General features: G+C 37.4%; 2 protein-coding genes across 8 annotated transcripts in view; one reads left to right on the forward strand and one right to left on the reverse strand.

The window, feature by feature from the left end:
• Positions 1-4,276: 4,276 nt before the first annotated feature.
• On the reverse strand, positions 4,277-9,329 carry LOC121375932 (leucine-rich repeats and immunoglobulin-like domains protein 3). 7 transcript variants are annotated; one of them, XM_041503676.1, is made up of 3 exons: positions 9,203-9,321; positions 7,393-7,479; positions 4,277-5,844 (listed from the first exon to the last, which is right to left on the reverse strand). In XM_041503676.1, the coding sequence occupies exon 3, from the start codon at positions 5,775-5,777 to the stop codon at positions 4,314-4,316; it is 1,464 nt and encodes a 487-aa protein (XP_041359610.1). In that variant the 5' UTR covers positions 5,778-5,844; positions 7,393-7,479; positions 9,203-9,321; the 3' UTR covers positions 4,277-4,313. The 7 variants fall into 7 exon arrangements, with proteins under 7 accessions (XP_041359610.1, XP_041359595.1, XP_041359603.1 ...); XM_041503661.1 differs by lacking the exon at positions 9,203-9,321 and adding an exon at positions 8,663-8,789; XM_041503669.1 differs by lacking the exon at positions 9,203-9,321 and adding an exon at positions 7,915-8,618.
• Positions 8,699-20,996, forward strand: part of LOC121375925 (integrator complex subunit 6-like) — a 62,928-nt gene continuing 50,630 nt past the window's right edge. The window contains exons 1-7 of the mRNA XM_041503650.1: positions 8,699-8,962; positions 9,078-9,155; positions 13,645-13,794; positions 15,772-15,861; positions 17,173-17,356; positions 18,787-18,948; positions 19,790-20,010. Coding sequence (XP_041359584.1) covers positions 8,852-8,962; positions 9,078-9,155; positions 13,645-13,794; positions 15,772-15,861; positions 17,173-17,356; positions 18,787-18,948; positions 19,790-20,010 — 996 coding nt within the window. The 5' untranslated portion in view covers positions 8,699-8,851. The remainder of the gene's footprint in view (positions 8,963-9,077; positions 9,156-13,644; positions 13,795-15,771; positions 15,862-17,172; positions 17,357-18,786; positions 18,949-19,789; positions 20,011-20,996) is intronic.

Below are 20,996 nucleotides of genomic sequence, written 5' to 3' on the forward strand. Positions count from 1 at the left end.
TATTTAGGAAATACTTGTAAGAGTAGTCCTTGATTTACTAGTAACCTGATGTTACTGTACTAGTATTTAGGAAATACTTGTAAGAGTAGCCCTTGATTTACTAGTAACCTGATGTTACTGTACTAGTATTTAGGAAATACTTGTAAAAGTAGTCCTTATTTACTAGTAACCTGATGTTACTGTACTAGTATTTAGGAAATACTTGTAAGAGTAGTCCTTGATTTACTAGTATTTAGGAAATACTTGTAAGAGTAGTCCTTGATTTACTAGTATTTAGGAAATACTTGTAAGAGTAGTCCTTGATTTACTAGTAACCTGATGTTACTGTACTAGTATTTAGGAAATACTTGTAAGAGTAGTCCTTGATTTACTAGTATTTAGGAAATACTTGTAAGAGTAGTCCTTGATTTACTAGTAACCTGATGTTACTGTACTAGTATTTAGGAAATACTTGTAAGAGTAGTCCTTGATTTACTAGTGTTTAGGAAATACTTGTAAGAGTAGTCCTTGATTTACTAGTGTTTAGGAAATACTTGTAAGAGTAGTCCTTGATTTACTAGTAACCTGATGTTACTGTACTAGTATTTAGGAAATACTTGTAAAAGTAGTCCTTATTTACTAGTAACCTGATGTTACTGTACTAGTATTTAGGAAATACTTGTAAGAGTAGTCCTTGATTTACTAGTATTTAGGAAATACTTGTAAGAGTAGTCCTTGATTTACTAGTATTTAGGAAATACTTGTAAGAGTAGTCCTTGATTTACTAGTAACCTGATGTTACTGTACTAGTATTTAGGAAATACTTGTAAGAGTAGTCCTTGATTTACTAGTATTTAGGAAATACTTGTAAGAGTAGTCCTTGATTTACTAGTGTTTAGGAAATACTTGTAAGAGTAGTCCTTGATTTACTAGTGTTTAGGAAATACTTGTAAGAGTAGTCCTTGATTTACTAGTAACCTGATGTTACTGTACTAGTATTTAGGAAATACTTGTAAGAGTAGTCCTTGATTTACTAGTATTTAGGAAATACTTGTAAGAGTAGTCCTTGATTTACTAGTGTTTAGGAAATACTTGTAAGAGTAGTCCTTGATTTACTAGTAACCTGGAAACATTTGATTGCTGCTTGATGTGCATAAGTACATAATTATTGGTCCCCTACCGGTCCAACTCAAGGGGACTATAGGTTTCATCTTCTGTCTGTCCCACATAGTTTTCCAGTCTCCCCCCCCCCCCCCCCCCACAATACCTCAAGATATTAAGCTAATATTTTGTATATAGCTTTACAATGTAATGTTACACATGATGGTTCCCTATTTTTGACAGAGTTATGGCCCTTGAACTTAAGAGATATCAATGTGGTTTTTCAATGCCTCAAGATATTGAGCTGCATGACATTTCGAGTAAGGCTTTATCGTGTACTGCTACAAATCAAGTTTGAATTTCATGGTAATTTACCTATTTTTCAGTTATGCCCCTTGAATTTAGGAGATGTGAAAATTTGTTTGGCCCAGTGAACCACGACTGGCCATGGTATGTGCTATCCTATCTGGGATGTGCATAAAAAAGATTCCTTGCTACTAATTGAAAAATTTAGCAGATTTCCTCTTTAAGACTGTTACAAAATGTTTGACATCCAATAGCCAATGATTGATTAATCAATGTGCTCTAGTGGTGTCGTTATAAAAACAAATTAAGTATTTTTCCAAGCCTTGAGGGGGAATTGAATTTCCTAACTTTGTTTTTCCTAATGCAGCAAGGGATCTTTTATATGCACTTTCCCACAGACAGGAAAGCACATACCACAGCCTTTGACCAGTTGTGGTGCACTGATTGGAACGAGAAAAAACACAATCAGTTGAATGGATCCACTGAGGTGATTCGATCCTGTGACACAAGCACCTCAGGCAATCACCCAATCGACTGAGCTAAATCCCGTCCCCATCTCCTAACTTGGCCTAAGGGCTATAACTCTGTGAAAAATGGGTAAATTGCCATAAAAGTCAAACTTGATTTGTAATAGTATATGATACAGCTATACACACAATTCCAGCTCAATATTTTGAGACTTTGGATAGGGGGTCCAGAATTTTTTTTTCCGTATCTCCAAAGTTCAAAGGCCATAACTCTGTCAAAAATGGGTAAATTGTCATAAAAGTGAAACTTGATATGTAATAAATGTGTTTTCCTGACTTTTTTCACAGTGCCTCAAAATATTGAGCTACATGACATTTTGAGTAAGGCTTTATCATGTACTGCTACAAATCAAGTTTGAATTTCATGGTAATTTACCCATTTTTCACAGAGTTATGACCCTTGAATTTAGGAAATATTAACAGACATTTGGCTTGGTAGGAGACATGTATTGCTTAGCAACTCAAATTAATTACCATCAAATTATATAAATTAAATATCATTTTAAATACAGTGGTACAGACAAAATGCAAGAATAGCCAAAATATGCAGCTTCACCAATCTAATTAAAATTAGATCCACTATTACATGTGGATCTAACACCAGCCAGTTGGAGCTCATGTCCACCAATCAAAACCTTACTTGCAGAATCCTGCCAGTGATTTAAAAATAATTTGAAAACATTCCGAATTATCCTGAGGGTATACTACATGTTTCGTGTGAATTACGAATGTCTTAAAACATGTTTTATTTTATAAAATAAATAATTTGTAATGTAAAACTGAAGACTGATTTAGTTAGGTTTTTTTTATAAATAAATAAATAATTTTTAATGTAAAATTGAAGACTGATAACCCACCCCGTACATATTGGTATGGTTTGCTGTACTGCGCCCACTAAAATAGACTCGCCCGATATTTTTAGAATTTGTATGCTCCCAAATAACGTTATAAAAGGCGAAGTGTGATTGGTCAATATTTAAATTATTATTTACAGACGAAATGTTACCTGGACATTGGGGACTACACAGTGTTGTTAGTTTTAAATCACTGACAGGATTCTGCAAGTAAGGTTTTGATTGGTGGACACGAGCTCCAACTGGCTGGTGTTAGATACACATGTAATTGTGGAGCTAATTTTAATTAGATTGCAGCTTCACTTGCATTGTCACTGAAGTTATCAACATGTAGTGTGCACAGACACTAAAGGTAGAATTACACAAGTTTACTTTGGCTTTTCCATCAAAGGCCGTGGTATGTACTACCCTGTCTGTGGGATGGTGTATATAAAAGATCCCTTGCTGCTAACTGAAAAAAGTAACCCATGAAGTGGTGATTGCGGATTTCCTCTCTCAATATCTGTGTGGTCCATAACCATATGTCTGATGCCATATAACCATAAATAAAATGTGTTGAGTGCGTCGTTAAATAAAACATTCCTTTCTTTCTATAACACAGATAATAAATATGTAATGTGGGAGTGAATGTTGGCAACAGTTAACTTTCTGTCACAATGGACAGAGGGTATACACATTGCAGTCATGTTGCCAACTTTCTGTCACAATGGACAGAGGGTATACACATTGCAGTCAGTCTTTACTGTCAGTGTTACTATTAGTTCTTCATATTTGAAAATACCAGACGAGTGATAAACAACTCTCCTCATAAGCTCCAGGTGAGTGATGTGCAGAACACAGGAAATATCTTGAGTAAAGCTGGCACATATTGACACAAAGATGTTGTGAATAGCACTCATTAAGCAATTACAGTTTGTTTTGTTTAACGACACCACTAGAGCATATTGATTTATTAATCATCAGCTATTGAATGTCAAACATTTGGTAATTTTGACATATAGTCTTAGAAAGGAAACCAACCTGCTATATTTTTTCATTAGAAGCAAGAGATATTTTATATGCACCATCCCACAGACAGTACAGCACATACCACGGCCTTTGATATACCAGTCGTGGTGCACTGACAAGAGCAAAACATGGATCGATCCCAGTCCAAGCGTGCATCAAGCGAGTGCTTTACCAGTTTCCATGGAAAAATAGTTTCATGGTGTCAAAATGTCACGTCCATCACAAAAAATTACAATGAAATGCCCCCAGTACAGACTAACAATTTCAGCTAACAATATTGATGAGTGGCATATCAAGATAAAAAAGATAATTGCAAAGATGGTTAAATAATACTTAAAATTACAGCTCTAATATACAATGCAAAGTAATAGTATTAGGCTAAATCTACAATATGGTATCTTACAGCTATTAATAACTATTCCCCCCCCCCCACCCCTCCAAAAGGAACCGCCACAATATAACATTCCATCCTATCTTTGTAAGCAATGAACACATATTTGATTATAAATACTATTTCTTTTATTAATATATTGTTAGATCAATCACACTTTCTCTTGTAAACATTATGCACAATATGTTTCATACTTTTATAGATAATTTTTAAAGAAACCACACACACAAACAAGATGGCTGCATACAGCAATGCTGCTGTCATCAATTCAGTCACTACAAAACGACCACTGGCTGTGGTTACCTCCAAACATAGTCCATCATACTGGGAGATATCCGAATGAGATGGCTTGCCTCTAATAACCAAAGTACAAATAACGTACGGGCTCTCTGGAATAAGTGACTTGATTGTATATTTTCTGCTATCAACATTCACAGAATAATACTGCCCGAGATGTTTTTTCCCAAATGGATGAATTTTTATAAGAACCATATCTGAACTTCTGTCCGTCTTGATGTTATCCAATTTCCATTCAACAGTTACAGAATGTGCACCAATCATATTAATTGTTGCATTCAAATCTTCTAACTTGTTATCTTCTTTCTCATTGGTGGATTCTGCCGACTCCAGACACTGGAAATCCTCATTGGTCAAAGTATCCCATCCTTCACCAGACAACCAATCAGGGCTGTCACACTGTGGCACAAACAGGTCAGCATCAACACGGAGGAATTTTAACTGGTATTTCTTTGTATCATACAGCTCCTTTAACCACAGAAGACGACAGTCACAGTGAAATGGATTTTGACCAATGAGAAACACCTCCTGTGGGTAGAGATCACTTCTTTGGTCTTCCGATATCTCTACAATTTTATTCTTAGAAATGTCAAACCATTCAGTAATGGGCAATTTCTGTGGCAGTGATTTTAGCATATTCTGAGACAGGGATAAATGCTTCAATGCATAAAAATCATAGAATGTCCCTGTCTCTATTAATTTTATGTTGTTCCTCGAAAGATCTAGAGATTTTAACATTTTAAACACAGAAAATGTATCTACCTGAATGTACTCCATTTTATTGTTTGACAAAATTAAATATTCAACACTGCACTCTAATACGTCTGGGCTATTTATAATCTTCCTTATTTTGTTGTTATTCAAGAAGAGTGTTCTCAGATGAGGCAGGTGACAAATACGACTCGTATGCAATGCCATGATATGATTATGACTCATTTTAACAACTGTTAAAGGTCGTGGAAGTCCAACTGGAACTCTCGACAAGAGATTGTGTGACGCATTAAGCACTCGGATCGTTACTGGAAGTTCTCCAAGCTTTTCAACATAATTATGGCTTACATCTAAAGTTTCAATTCCTCTTGGCAGTTCTGTGGCCTTGCCATCAATTTCGACTATCTTGTTGTAGCTGAGATTCCATGACTTGACGGGCAAATCCATATTGTGAGGAACGCCAGTGAAGTGACCTGCTGTACAGGTAACCGATTTCCACCCGGATTGGCCTCGCTCACACGTACAGCCTGAAGGGCAAAACGAATCAGCCGTGATCCACTTCGGTATCAGAATACAAGTAACTATCAGGCAGAAAGGATCCATGTAGTGAGTAATCTCCCCTTGAATCTAAGCTTAAAAAGTAGTGGTCTCCCTTTATTCACCTGGTAATCTGAAAGTAACAACATTGTTTCAGTTAATTACTACATGATGTAGTACCTTGCATAGAATTTAATATTATGCATTCAAACAATGATATAACTTATTTCAGTATAATATCCGCCCGGTCCCCTCCATTATTATTTTTAGTTAGGGTTGAGGGTTAGGGTTAGGGTTAGGGTTAGGGTTAGGGTTAGGGTTGGGGTTGGGGTTATGGCTGGGGTTAGGCTAGGAGTTAGGGTTAGGGTTAGGGTATGGGGAAGGGGGGACCGGGCGGATATTTTTCCCTTATTTCTGTGATTGCATGTTAAATACATAACAAAAGTAAGTTTGTTTGTTTGACACTGATTTATTAACCATCTGCTACTGGACGTCAAACATTTGGTAATTATGACATATAATCTTAGACAGGAAACCTGCCACATTTGTCAGGGGACAATATTTCAAAATCTTAGGTAACCAGATGTCAGTTCATGTGAGTTTTACTTACATGTAGATAACCAATTGTTCAGTTACGTGAATATAGTTCTAGTAACTGAGGAGTTAGACCTACCTAATCCTAAAACACTTGAACTACGGTTCTGTGCTACATTGGTACTTCAAATGTTATTAAAAAATAAACGGATTTTCAATTTGACTTCTGATAGGGTATTTTTAATTTTAGAAAGTGATTGTTCACCACGTAACCGATTGGCGGTTCACATGATTTTAAAGTTGTGTAATCGACATGCAAACAGAACAACGGTTCTCGTGAAATTTTGTGCCGTGTTTATCCATTAGTAACAAGGGATCTTTTATGTGCACCATCCCATAGACAGGATAGCACATACCACAGCGTTTGATATACCCAGTCATGGTGAACTGGCTGGAACAGGGATTATAGCACAGTTGGCCCACCGACGGGTGAGCGTTTTAATATTGGGCTACCTCCCGCCCCCGAATAATCTGAAAATAACAATAATGTGAAAGTAACAGTATTGTTTAATTTAATTACTACATTTAATACCTACGCACAGAATTATACTGTGTATAGATGATGATGCAATTTATAAACTTCAATGATTGCACGTTATACATAACACTGCTAAACAAAGTAATTATGTATTTAGAATGACTGTATGCAATGGAAGGTTAAATGACGGTGGCAGGGAAGGGATTAATTGATATATTGAATCAGTGGATTTTATAATCCGACTAAAGTGAAATTTGTCGGTCCATTTTTTTCTCCTGTTGCCACTAATTGTCTGCTCATTTTGTCGCAAAATAATTTGAGGGTAGGTAACAAAACGGTTAATTACGATCTACCAGGTTCTTGAAATCTTTTGAAATTGGACACTCCATTTCATTTCAATTTATTTTTGTGCTTATATCCAATTAAAGTTCAAGTACGTTGTCGTAGGCACACACATCAGCTATATGGACTGTCTGTCCAGGACAGTGGGTTTGTTGATAGTGAGAGAAAAGAGGGTGTAGTGGTTTTACACCTACATATTAATTGAATCTTTAAAAGTCGCTCTGGGTGGGAGCCAGCAGGCCTACCAGGCTGTGACCCTGTACCTACCTACCACAACACCATAGACTGACAGAGACTGGTCACTCCATTTTATGTACTGGATAAATTTTAAACAGTCCTCTTACTGCAATTTTTCTAAAACCAAATAAAAACGTATCCATTAAATATTTAGGGTACCGGGTACGGTACGTACTTTTACCCTTCGTACCCTCTACTGGAGGCTCTAGCAAAACCCTGAATATGCAACACATAACCGGTAGTCCGTCTCATCCTACTACAAAAATGTTTTTTGTAAATAATTTCTGTTTGAAAAAAGAAGTGTTTTGAAAATAACAAAACACCATTTTTTTGTGTGTGCAATTTCAAAAACAATCAGCTGAGAAATAAATAGCTTGTAGTAAATTCCACAGTATGAAAAAGAAAAAAAGCCGTTCCCTGTGGAAACAACTATAAGTCAACACACATACGCACAAAATACATATGTAAATTGTTTATAAATAAATAAATATAATTTTTTAAAAATTCAAATAAATCTTAAAATTAAGAATATGAAATGCGATTCACACAAACTAATATATATTCGTTAAGTTCAACAGCTGCACATCTCAGCTTTTTACGCAACACGGCGGTGGCAGGGAAGGGATTACATAATTAAGAGGGGTGGGAAATACTACGGAGGGGAGCAAACATTTTAATTTATTTTTTGTACTAGGTATTGCAGAATACAGTATTACGTCTGGGCATAATTTGCACTTAACAGCAACCTTAATTCTACACGAAGTACAAATATATATATATATATATATAATCGCGATAAACGAGACACATGTCCGCCCAAATACACAGGTATCCCCTTTATTCATAAATGATCCTTGCCACATTCTAAATTTAGTACTCATCCGGGTTCCTGGTGGCTGACATTACACCTGTCATAAATGTTGATTGTGACATTTTAAACATCATTACGTTTTAGTGTGGGAATAAATGAAATAAACATGTCGGACAGCATTTAACTTTTTACAGTTAACTAGTGTGTATTCGTGAAAAGCATTAGGCAACTGATAAATACCAAACACGTACATTCACTTTTTTTCACGTTGTATATAAAAGGAGGCAGCATTAAACAATCTGTCATATTGCTCTGGATAAGAAACGAAATATTCTGAGATAATCATTACGTTTTCATCAGCAATTCTATATTCATATGTTAGGACTGCTGTTACTAAATATTTTATTTTTTAACTACAGTAACTGCAAAGTGGCAAAGAAAGGATATGTAACCAGTTGCAAAAATAAAGTCTCCCTCTTTCTTCATTACCAGCCAATGAAAACTTAATGGCGATGAGGTCACGTGCTCAGTGTTCGTGGCGTGCTCGAAGTGTTCCAAGAGCAGACAGTCGATGTGCGCCATTGTTAAAGGGAAGGGGATTGTCGGTCCTCCCAATATAATGCGCCGTTTCTCGCGGCCGGTGACAAGATTTGACTTTAAAAGTGATATGAGAAAATAATGACGATCATTTTATTTCTTATTGACACTAGTGCGTCCATGAATCAACGCACATTTATGGGGACAAGTCTCATGGATGTTGCGAAAGCCGCAGTAGAAACATTTATGAAGGTAACCGAGCAGATGCCGAGAGATCAATGGACGCTAGTCGAATTTGTATCGTAACATTTACGGCTATTGGTGATGCTAGTACATCTAAATTATTTGTTTTATTTCTTTTATTCAGATAAGATCCCGCGATCCAAATAGCCGATGGGACAGATATATGCTTCTGACATTCGAAGATCCGCCTGCAAATGTGAAGGTAAAATCCATGATGGGCGACATGTATTCCGTGTTTGCTTGTCAGACCTTTAATTGGTCATCGTTGGTATCGACGTTTGTGTCTTGGACGTGCATCCAAATTTTGCAGTAAAAGTAATCATCGCGTAAACGTGCGGATCCCGTTATCTTCCTCTACGCGTCCGCCATTTCCCCTGTCCTCTGACGAGGTGGATTGTGGGAATGCTAAGCAACCGGGTCTCATTAACATATTCAAATTAGCTGTTGGGCGGTCCCAAATCTGCAACTTGATCAACTTTTTGACAGTCGTACCATCCAAGAAACGACCTGTGTTGATTTTGTTTCTCAACCTAAACCCATTTTAATGTTTTAAAAAAGAAGAACAGACAATACTACATAATTCAACAAAATAACATCGTGCATATAATGTTTTATTAATTTATTTTTATTATTTTTTTAAAATTTGGTTTAAACTATTTATTTTTTGGGAAACTATGTGGGATTGGTCAGCAGGCTGAGCCTATTTTAAAGTTTCTTTTGTGTAATGACACCACAAGAGCACATTGATTTATTTATTAGTTGTCTACTGGATGTCAAATGTTTGATAATTTTGACATGTATAGTCATAGTCCGAAGATACCTAGAATGTGTGGTTCTACGTCTGAACCTTGTTACATGTCCTATATACAGCTGGTATTCAAAATTTGTGGCACAATGTTTCAAATGTTTCTCAACCGAAATAGTGCAACAAATGGACACACAAACCAAAAAATGTATAACCTCCCATACTCACTGAATCCTGATTGAAGTACTTGTGCCATTAATTATTAACAAAATAAATCTTAAAGCCATCAAAAGTGCCCCACCATTTTAAATATGCCCATAAAGGGAAGCAACTCTCCGTGCAGGGTTCGAAACGGCCTCTGGGCAGGTTGCCAAATGAAACCAATGTCCTGCTTGGGCAACATAAATATCAAAAAAACTAATGGCGTTAGTCGCCCAAATAATATTATCTTCTTTAGAGCTATAACATGAGTCACTATTAATATTTGTATTCCACATTAAAATCTTGCTCGTGGTTCGCTTACCATAATTCACCAACATGCATTATTATTTTTTGGAGTTTCCAACCCTGCCCGTGCACTAATATAGTCCAGAGAGGAAGGAAGGAAATGTTTTATTTAACAATGCACTCAACACATTATATTTACGGTTTTATGGTGTCAGACATATCATTAAGGACCACACAGATATTGAGAGAGAAAACCTGCTGTTGCTACTTCATGGGCTACTCTTTTTCGATTAGCAGCACGGAATCTTGTATATGCACCATCCCACAGACAGGATAGCACATACCACAGCCTTTGATATACCAATCGTGGAGCACTGGCTGGAATGAGAAATATAGCCTATATTAAGATCTCTCCCTACATTTAACAAGTGGATACATTTATAGAATTTAACTAACATGCTACCAGGAATTATGAATTATCTGCACTGAACATCAAAGAAATTAAGCTGTGGTGTGTATGGAGTAACGGAACACTTACGATAGTTACTGATTCTGAATACAGGATCCCTCAGATGTGTTTTCCTCTCTCTGTTCACCTTGATCCTGCTGTACAGTTCACAGTATGTTAGCCAGGGCTCCACCTTAGCGGTAGCCCGGGGTGTTTTGGCTACAGAGTTCTCACTCGGACTACCAGTTGTCTAATCCCGGTAGTTCGCTGGGCTGCCAATGTTTTGGCATGTCCAGTCACTCCCCACTCAACAAAATGTTTTAATTCATCAGTGTCTGAAATTCCACCTTTCATGTGTGCGCTCTGCTGCCAGGAGTTGCTGTAACTGTTAATTGCTTCCCTTGTCTGACCCCTGGTGGTGGTTGCACAATATGATTTAGCAAAATAAAGGAGTATATTTGCCAGTGGTAGGATTTTTTTTTTTTAACATAGTGGACCAATACAAATAATTTTACATAATTCAGTGGCCAGTTATACATGATTTGTATGGGTCATGGAATTTTTATTTGGGTCATCTAGTCTTAATCGTTTCTGACAATCAACAACACAGCCCGTTGCTTTTACGCCTACTTATAACAAACGCTTTGTATGATCAAGACTATTTGCCGCCAGCTGAAGTCTAAAATAAATCATACCTCAATTGCATGTTATTTCCTTCTAGGCTACCTATGCAAATTGTCAGATAATTGTTCAAAATTTTTAATTCTATTATTATGTTTTAAAAATGTATAAATTGACGAATGTTTTCATTTTTTCTTACAAATTATTTTTAATTAAATCTCTCATTGTTTACTATTGCTTTGCGAGATAACCTCACTCAAAATGGCATCTGAAATATTAATAACTTTTAATTTTGTTAGGGATACGCTAGCGATATCAATGCGATCGATTCATTCGAAGAAGATAGAAATAAAAAAAATAAAAAAATGTTATCCCACATTGGATTCCAAATGACATTGCACATGAATTAGGATTTGCATTCTGAATATGCCCCTTATTTTGATATCCAATATACCCATCTTTTCTCTGCAATCCATGCTTTAAAAAAAAGTTTTCTAGATGTTGTTTTTTTCCACAATGTCTGAGATATTGAGCTGAAATTTTTTGTATGCTTTATCATGTACTGTTACAGATCAGATTTGATGTTCATGGCAATTTACTAATTTTTCCACAGAATTTAGCAGGTACGGAAAAAAATTAGACGCAGTAGAGGACAGGTATTGCAGGGATTGCGCTGTCGGTAGCCAAATTAGCCATTGGCTAATTTTTACAAAAAAAGGCTAATAAAATTTGCAAGTGGCTGAAATTTTGGCTACACCATTTTCTATCTTCTGATGTGAACAAACTGTTACATAATCTATTCAACACCTCGAAACTTGTAACTTGTTATTTTAACTTTGTAAAGTCTTTGAACCAAAGTAATAAAAACAGACTGACAATGCGTGTCAATTTGAATACACATGCCAGTTCAGGGCCTAAAGACATGTAGGCTATCCAAAGGGCTGATATCAGCCAGACCGAGCGAAAACAAAACATTCGCTAGACTGGTTTGTGCGTTTCACGTTAAACCAAATGGACACGACGGACACCAATCAAATAGTTCGCGAACGTTGGGAAGAACGTTCGTTGGCTGAACCGCATCAATTAATACCCAACTGCAGTTTCGGTTATTTCTTTGTCTTTGTTAATTTCGTACCCATGGTCGAGAGCATGCATGCAGATCGTGATCGCAGTATTTATACAAATTGCAGTTAAACGTACACTGAATAAAATTAGTTTACAATAATCATATTTGTTAGATAACGATTTGTAAGACTGAGGTGAAATTTAATACGTTAGCTGGATTTTAATTTTATTAAGGTTTTTATTTTTTTTAATATATAAATGGAATATACTGTGAAGTCAGCATTCTTAGCCTAGGTACTTTACAAGCTGAAATCACAAGGTCAACAACAACAACATGGCGCAAATTGTGAAATTGTTGAGGGTGGGGAATTGATAGATTATTTTAAAAAAAGTCAAAAAAGAAGATAGCCACGTGTATTTCAAGAAATAATGAGCTCTTTATTAAAAAAAAAAGCTCTCAGATTTTTATTTGGGGTAAAAAAGGAAGAAAGAAAAAACAACACCCTCCATAAACATTCACCCACCCCCATATTTCTGTATGTTTGTTAATTTAATGGCATAGGCCTTAGAAGTGGGGGTGGGTGTACAGGGTACTGGCTTCCAACTCTGAAGATAATGCAATACCACCCCCCCACCCCCCCCCCCCCCACCGCTGAAAAATCAAAGTAATATATTAACTGCCCCTACCCCCATTGCTGTTTTTGATTTTGACAGGTAATACAGTTTTGTTATTCTGATTTATTCCAATTTGTACACAATTAGCTGAAAAAGATGCAGTTTTCATATTCATATATAAATACAGTACTAGGTAAAATAATTTTGGCTAAAGCCAGTCCTTGGTTTTTGAAAATTGTAGGTGAGTGGAAAATCGCACACCCCAGTATGCTAAGGCGAGTGAAAAATCACTCTCCAAAATAAATAAAATAGGCAGCATAGCTCCGATTAGATTTTGACTGGTACGTCTACAAAATTGTCTATTAAACCAGTATTTCCCGATTTGTTCAGCAAAGACAAATACCAGTTTAACGACTGCATGGAAGCCACTGCCATGTTTTAAATTTTTATTGTTTTAATAAAAGGACCTTCCTATCAGCTAAATGAGCTATGAAAATTTGATTTTTGTAAACAGTGGAAATAAATATACCCATCTATTTTACGTGTGCCATTTGTTGAGTGTAACATGCACTGTTTTTCACACTCATCAGATTGAAATTATGAGCGCGATCGCACCCGCACACTTTGTAAAGCATTTTCAATATGGCTAATAAAAATTTGCAACAGGTATTTATGATCCAGGGTGAGCCCTGTATTGCTTTAGCAGCTCTCTCGGAATGCTTGTTCTAAAACATTTTTCTTTTATTTTAGGCTGGGTGGAAGGAAAGTCATGCTACATTCATGTCGGAGTTGAAAAATCTTCATGGCAGTTGTTTATCCATGATGGGCCCTGCGATAAAAAATGCCTTTGATCTGCTAAATATTAACCGAATGCAATCTGGAATTGACACCTATGGGCAGGTAAATTCTATTTACAAACCACCCTACATTCCTGTTTATTGTGTACATATCCACCTGACTCTTTCCCCCCCACACACACTGAATGTTATCCCAAGAAAAGAAACATTAATTCCTCTAAATTCTGCATGCAAAGAAAAAACACTTTATTGCTGATGAATGAATGAATTAATGTTGAACAACACAGCACAAAAATTACACATCGACTATTGGGTGTCGTAAACTTTCTTTTTTCTCTTCTATATTTTGAATGGCTGGTCATTGACAACTTTACGAATAAAAAGCTGTACATTTTTGGTATTACTGTAATGAGATCCCTAGTAATTCTCTAAAATACACCTTCACGGTCCTTTGTTTTCACCACTTCAGTATCCTAAGCCCCTTCCACGCCCCGTTTGGCTTTACTGTCTTATTTCCAGACTAAAATATCTGAAACCCCCTCCACACCCCCTTTGCTGACTTATTTCCAGACTGCAATATCTGAAACCCCCTCCACACCCCCTTTGCTGACTTATTTCCAGACTGCAATATCTGAAACCCCCTCCACACCCCCTTTGCTGTCTTATTTCCAGACTGCAATATCTGAAACCCCCTCCACACCCCCTTTGCTGTCTTATTTCCAGACTGCAATATCTGAAACCCCCTCCACACCCCCTTTGCTGTCTTATTTCCAGACTGCAATATCTGAAACCCCCTCCACACCCCCTTTGCCGTCTTATTTCCAGACTGCAATATCTGAAACCCCCTCCACACCCCCTTTGCCGTCTTATTTCCAGACTGCAATATCTGAAACCCCCTCCACACCCTCTTTGCCGTCTTATTTCCAGACTGCAATATCTGAAACCCCTCCACACCCCTTTGCCGTCTTATTTCCAGACTGCAATATCTGAAACCCCCTCCACACCCCCTTTGCTGACTTATTTCCAGACTGCAATATCTGAAACCCCCTCCACACCCCCTTTGCCGTCTTATTTCCAGACTGCAATATCTGAAACCCCCTCCACACCCCCTTTGCCGTCTTATTTCCAGACTGCAATATCTGAAACCCCCTCCACACCCCCTTTGCCGTCTTATTTCCAGACTGCAATATCTGAAACCCCCTCCACACCCCCTTTGCTGTCTTATTTCCAGACTGCAATATCTGAAACCCCTCCACACCCCCTTTGCCGTCTTATTTCCAGACTGCAATATCTGAAACCCCCATCCACACCCCCTTTGCCGTCTTATTTCCAGACTGCAATATCTGAAACCCCCTCCACACCCCCTTTGCCGTCTTATTTCCAGACTGCAATATCTGAAACCCCCATCCACACCCCCTTTGCTGTCTTATTTCCAGACTGCAATATCTGAAACCCCTCCACACCCCCTTTGCCGTCTTATTTCCAGACTGCAATATCTGAAACCCCCATCCACACCCCCTTTGCCGTCTTATTTCCAGACTGCAATATCTGAAACCCCTCCACACCCCCTTTGCCGTCTTATTTCCAGACTGCAATATCTGAAACCCCCCTCCACACCCCCTTTGCCGTCTTATTCCAGACTGCAATATCTGAAACCCCCTCCACACCCCCTTTGCTGACTTATTTCCGGACTGCAATATCTGAAACCCCCTCCACACCCCCTTTGCTGTCTTATTTCCAGACTGCAATATCTGAAACCCCCTCCACACCCCCTTTGCTGTCTTATTTCCAGACTGCAATATCTGAAACCCCCTCCACACCCCCTTTGCTGTCTTATTTCCAGACTACAATATCTGAAACCCCCTCCACACCCCCTTTGCTGTCTTATTTCCAGACTACAGTATGCTAAACCCCTCCACTTCCCCTTTGCCATCTTATTTCCAGCTGGCTACATATATTTTTAGCAGTTCATATATTTTTCTGACCTCCTATTTTAAAAAACATAGCAGGCCATATTTTATTTTCCATTTTGCACCCTGTATATATAGCCTGATAAAGATATTTGTTATTTCTCCTGCAGGGTCGCAGTCCCTTCTATCTGGAGCCAGCTGTGATAATAGTGATAACTGACGGAGGACACCTGACAACTAACAACGGGGTCCACCCTGAGGTACGTGGCCAGACTCTCACAAAAACAACAGCTCAATATGGAGGTCTTTTGGAATACCAGATTTTAGTGACACATGAAAACTTGCAGTCGTTCTCTGATAAATACGGAGATGAAGCAGTGCAGTGTTTCCAGATTTTATCTGCTATTTGTCTAAAAAAAAAATTCCATATTCTCTTTGTCTAAAATTAACAATACAGATTCGGCTGATGATATGGTTTGACAAATCCACTAGCCCTCGGTCCCGGCTTGTAAGTTTTGAATCCCAGGGCCTAGTGGCAGTTACTAATTATTATATTATAATATAGAGCACTGATCAGCTGGGGGGTGGGGGGGGGGGGGGGCATAGCCCAGTGATACATTGCTTGATCGATGCGTGGTCAGTGTGGGATCGATCCCATTGGGCTATTTCTTGTTTCAACCAGTGCACCATGATTGGCATATCAAGGCATTGGTATGTACTACTCTGTCTGAGATGGTGCATATAAAAGATACCTTGCTGCTAATCGAAAAGAGTAGCCCATGAAGTGGCAACAGTGGGTTTCCTCTCTCAATGTAGGTGTGGTCCTTACCCATATGTTTGACGCCATATTATAAATAAAATGTGTTGAGTGCGTCATTAAATAAAACATTTCCTTCCTTTCTTCCGGCTTGAGTTTTTAATCTGGGCTAGTGGCAGTTATTAATTATTTATTATAGTACGAGCACTGGTCAGCCAAACTTGTGAGGGCTAGTGATTTCCTAAAACATTTGTAGAACACTGCTCATGATTTACATACATTCTTCATGGGGACTGCCATTTTAGACTCTTATGCAAACATAACCCTAGGACCAATCTCGGTACCCAACAGCCAGTATTATTAAAATTTCTGGATTTGTTTTGTAATCCACTTTATCTCTGGAATAGCATTAACATCCACAGAACTGTTGTAGTCCTTGAGATATTTTTTTTCATTTAGTTTATACAGAGCTCGAATGTAAAAATTTGTGACCCATTTGTGACCCAAAGCAGTTTTATTGTTAAATTGCCATGGATGAAATGTCCCACTGACAGCTATTTTTGGTCTAGTGTACAAAAAATAATTAAAATGTGACTTTTGCAGCAAATAAATATGGAGTAAATGTTATTTTGTTGCTTGCAGACATATTTCAAATGTACAAATGTTAACATCCACAAAACTGTTCCATTCCTAAAAATAACTAGGGAATAAAACTACCTTTTAAAAGACGTTTTTCTTAATTTAGTTTGTATGTACACCTGTATATTATTTAATTGTTTATATGTATCTCCATGGTTACTGTCATTATTTTCAGCTTAACCTGCCAATGAATAATGTTGTACCAGGCACCGAACTGACTAAAGAACCTTTCCGCTGGGATCAGCGAATATTCAGTCTTGTTTTGAGATTATCGGGAAGTGTCCCACCAGAAACACCATTTACGTTCATTCCGAATGCTGAAACCCATCCAATTGATGCAATGTGTGAAGTGACAGGAGGTATTTCAACACAATTATTGTCCCTTTTTCCTTCTACTTTTGTGGGGAGGGACATAGCCCAGTGGTAAAGCGGTCGCTTGATGCATGATTGGTTTGAGATTGATTCCTGTTGGCCCATTGGGCTAGCTTGATGCGTGGTTGGTTTGAGATTGATTCCTGTTGGCCCATTGGACTAGCTTGATGCGTGGTTGGTTTGAGATTGATTCCTGTTGGCCCATTGGGCTAGCTTGATGCGTGGTTGGTTTGAGATTGATTCCTTTTGGCCCATTGGACTAGCTTGATGCATGGTTGGTTTGAGATTGATTCCTGTTGGCCCATTGGGCTAGGTTGATGTGTGGTTGGTTTGAGATTGATTCCTGTTGGCCCATTGGGCTATTTTACGTTCCAGCTAGTGCACCACAACTGGTATATTAAAGGCTGTGGTATGTGCTATCCTGTCTGTGGGATGGTGCATATAAAATATCGCTTGTTACTAATGGAAAAATGTAGCGAGTTTCCTATCTTAGACTATATGTGAAAATTACCAAATGTTTGACATCAAATAGCTGATGATTAATAAATCAATGTGCTCTAGTGGTGTTGCTAAACAATACACACATTACCTTTTTAATTTTTAAAAAATGATGGAAACTTTCTGCTTTGCGTTAATTAATCCTTCCTCTTATGATTGTTCTCATGAATGGTTTTGTTATAATATTATCCACTGTTTTACCAGTTAGAAAAAAAATCTACTGTAATAAAGGTTTTGCTACCGAAGTATATTCATGATTTCAAATTCATAATTAATGCTTAGAGATTAACATCACCCAAAGTGATCTACAGCTTATAGTTTAGCAGGCTGAGAATTTAGCACCTTTCTATGCTTTTGAGAGTTCCAAATCTTTGGTCGGAATCACACGTTTATCATATAGAATTGCAAAATATCTGTATTAAATTGTGTTGCAGGTGGAATCCTTTTAAAAAAGGGTTGGGATTCAGCTCAATTGGTTGAGAGTTTGCATGAGGAGCTTGTGTTGCAGGTGGAATCCTTTTAAAAAAGGGTTGGGATTCAGCTCAATTGGTTGTGTGTTTGCACGAGGTGCTTGTGTTGCAGGTGGAATCCTTTTAAAAAAGGGTTGGGATTCAGCTCAATTGGTTGTGTGTTTGCACGAGGTGCTTGTGTTGCAGGATCGAACCACGTCGATGGATCCATTCAACTGATTGTTTTTTTTTCCATCTATAACCAGTGCACCTCAACTGGTCAAAGGCTGTGGTATGTGCTTTCCTGTCTGTGGGAATGTGCATATAAAAGATCCCTTGCGGCTAATGGAAATATGGCAGACTTTCTTTGATGACCATGAGTCATAAATACTGAATGTTTAACATCCACTGGCCAATGTTTATCAGTGTTCTTGAGTGATGGTGTTAAACAATACAAACTTTGTTTTCAGGCAGGTCCTATGCTATATATACACAGAAGATGTTGAATGCTGCTTTGGAGTCACTGGTGCAGAAAGTTCAAAGTGGTGTGGTAATCAACTTTGAGAAGATAGGAAGCGATCCACCCCCACTTTCTGATGGCTTGAATTCCGATTCTAATGGTAATTTGAAAGGTATGTTAATCAAAGTGTTCATAAGTAGTTATAGGAGAGGCCTTAGTATATATCATTTATAAATACAGTACTAATCAGCAAAATTTCTTCGTCAAGCATTGCCAGAGTATGGTGAGAATAGTATTTTTGTTTTCTAGTCGTGATATAGTTTTCTATTTAAAATTATTTTACAAATGGCAATTAAAAATAAATTTCTTGCTCTTACAGTAGTTTATTAAAATTTGTTTGATAGCTCCGTGCTTGTGGAAAGTATGGTGAATAACTGAACCAAATGTCGAATAAATCCCTCCCTTATTTTTATTTTTTTTACATGCTGAATTAAAATATAATTCTTTGTCTCATTATATTGTACTTTGGCTGTGCAATCTCATTTTAAAAGTAAAATGTTTTTAAAATTGAAGGTCATTTTAAGTTAAATGCTATTTTTTCATTTTAAATTAAATGCTAGTGTTTGATCCAAATGTTTTTTCAGAACAGTGGATTTTATTATTTATTTTATATTTTTAGGACATTGGCAAGTGCACATTGGGCAAAAATGTATTATTTGTTTTTGGAGCCCAGTGTAAAAAAAATTAGGCCTGTTTTCATCCTTGGTGAGGACAAGGATGAAAATGTACCATTTATTTTATAATGGCCTAACAAGTAAATGTTTCATATTACAACTTATTATTAATTTTTTTTTTTGCAATATTTTTTTTTTTTTTAACCCATACTACTAAGTCCACTGAATTTTTTATGTTTGATAAAATACTTACCTATATATATATATATATATATATATATATATCATACATTGTTGATTAAGATAAAACATTCTCTAATAAGTTGTTATTTTTTGCAGAAAATCAAGACATCAACAAGCCTGTGATAAGTGACAAGGACTTGAGCATCATCGAAGAGAAGAAAAGTATTCAACAGCAGCAGCAGACGAACGTTCAGAATCTAGCGTGGCAGAACTGTCGGCGTCTGATCTACGTTCCGCGGTCAGCACAGAAGGGATACTCTGTTGGACACTGGCCTATTCCAGAAAGTTACTGGCCGGACCCAAGCAGTCCAACCTTAGTACGTATATCTACAGACCTGTTGATGAAAACATCCCTCTTACCGTAGTACGTATATCTACAGACCTGTTGATGAAAACTTCCCTCTTACCGTAGTACGTATATCTACAGACCTGTTGATGAAAACATTCCTCTTACCGTAGTACGTATATCTACAGACCTGTTGATGAAAACTTCCCTCTTACCGTAGTACGTATATCTACAGACCTGTTGATGAAAACATTCCTCTTACCGTAGTACGTATATCTACAGACCTGTTGATGAAAACTTCCCTCTTACCGTAGTACGTATATCTACAGACCTGTTGATGAAAACATACCTCTTACCGTAGTACGTATATCTACAGACCTGTTGATGAAAACTTCCCTCTTACCGTAGTACGTATATCTACAGACCTGTTGATGAAAACTTCCTCTTACCGTTAGTACGTATATCTACAGACCTGTTGATGAAAGCACAGTTCTTTCTTACCGTTTTAATTACGTATTGATTTCTACAGACCTGTTGATGAAAACTTACCTCTTACCGTAGTACGTATATCTACAGGCCTGTTGATGAAAACATACCTCTTACCGTAGTACGTATATCTACAGGCCTGTTGATGAAAACATACCTCTTACCGTAGTACGTATATCTACAGGCCTGTTGATGAAAACATACCTCTTACCGTAGTACGTATATCTACAGGCCTGTTGATGAAAACTTCCCTCTTACCGTAGTACGTATATCTACAGACCTGTTGATGAAAACTACCTCTTACCGTAGTATTTGTATATCTACAGACCTGTTGATGAAAACTTCCCTCTTACCGTAGTACGTATATCTACAGACCTGTTGATGAAAACATACCTCTTACCGTAGTACGTATATCTACAGACCTGTTGATGAAAACATACCTCTTACCGTAGTACGTATATCTACAGACCTGTTGATGAAAACATACCTCTTACCGTAGTACGTATATCTACAGACCTGTTGATGAAAACT

The sequence above is a fragment of the Gigantopelta aegis genome, chromosome 1, assembly GCF_016097555.1.
Source record: "Gigantopelta aegis isolate Gae_Host chromosome 1, Gae_host_genome, whole genome shotgun sequence".
NCBI lineage: Eukaryota > Metazoa > Mollusca > Gastropoda > Neomphalida > Peltospiridae > Gigantopelta > Gigantopelta aegis.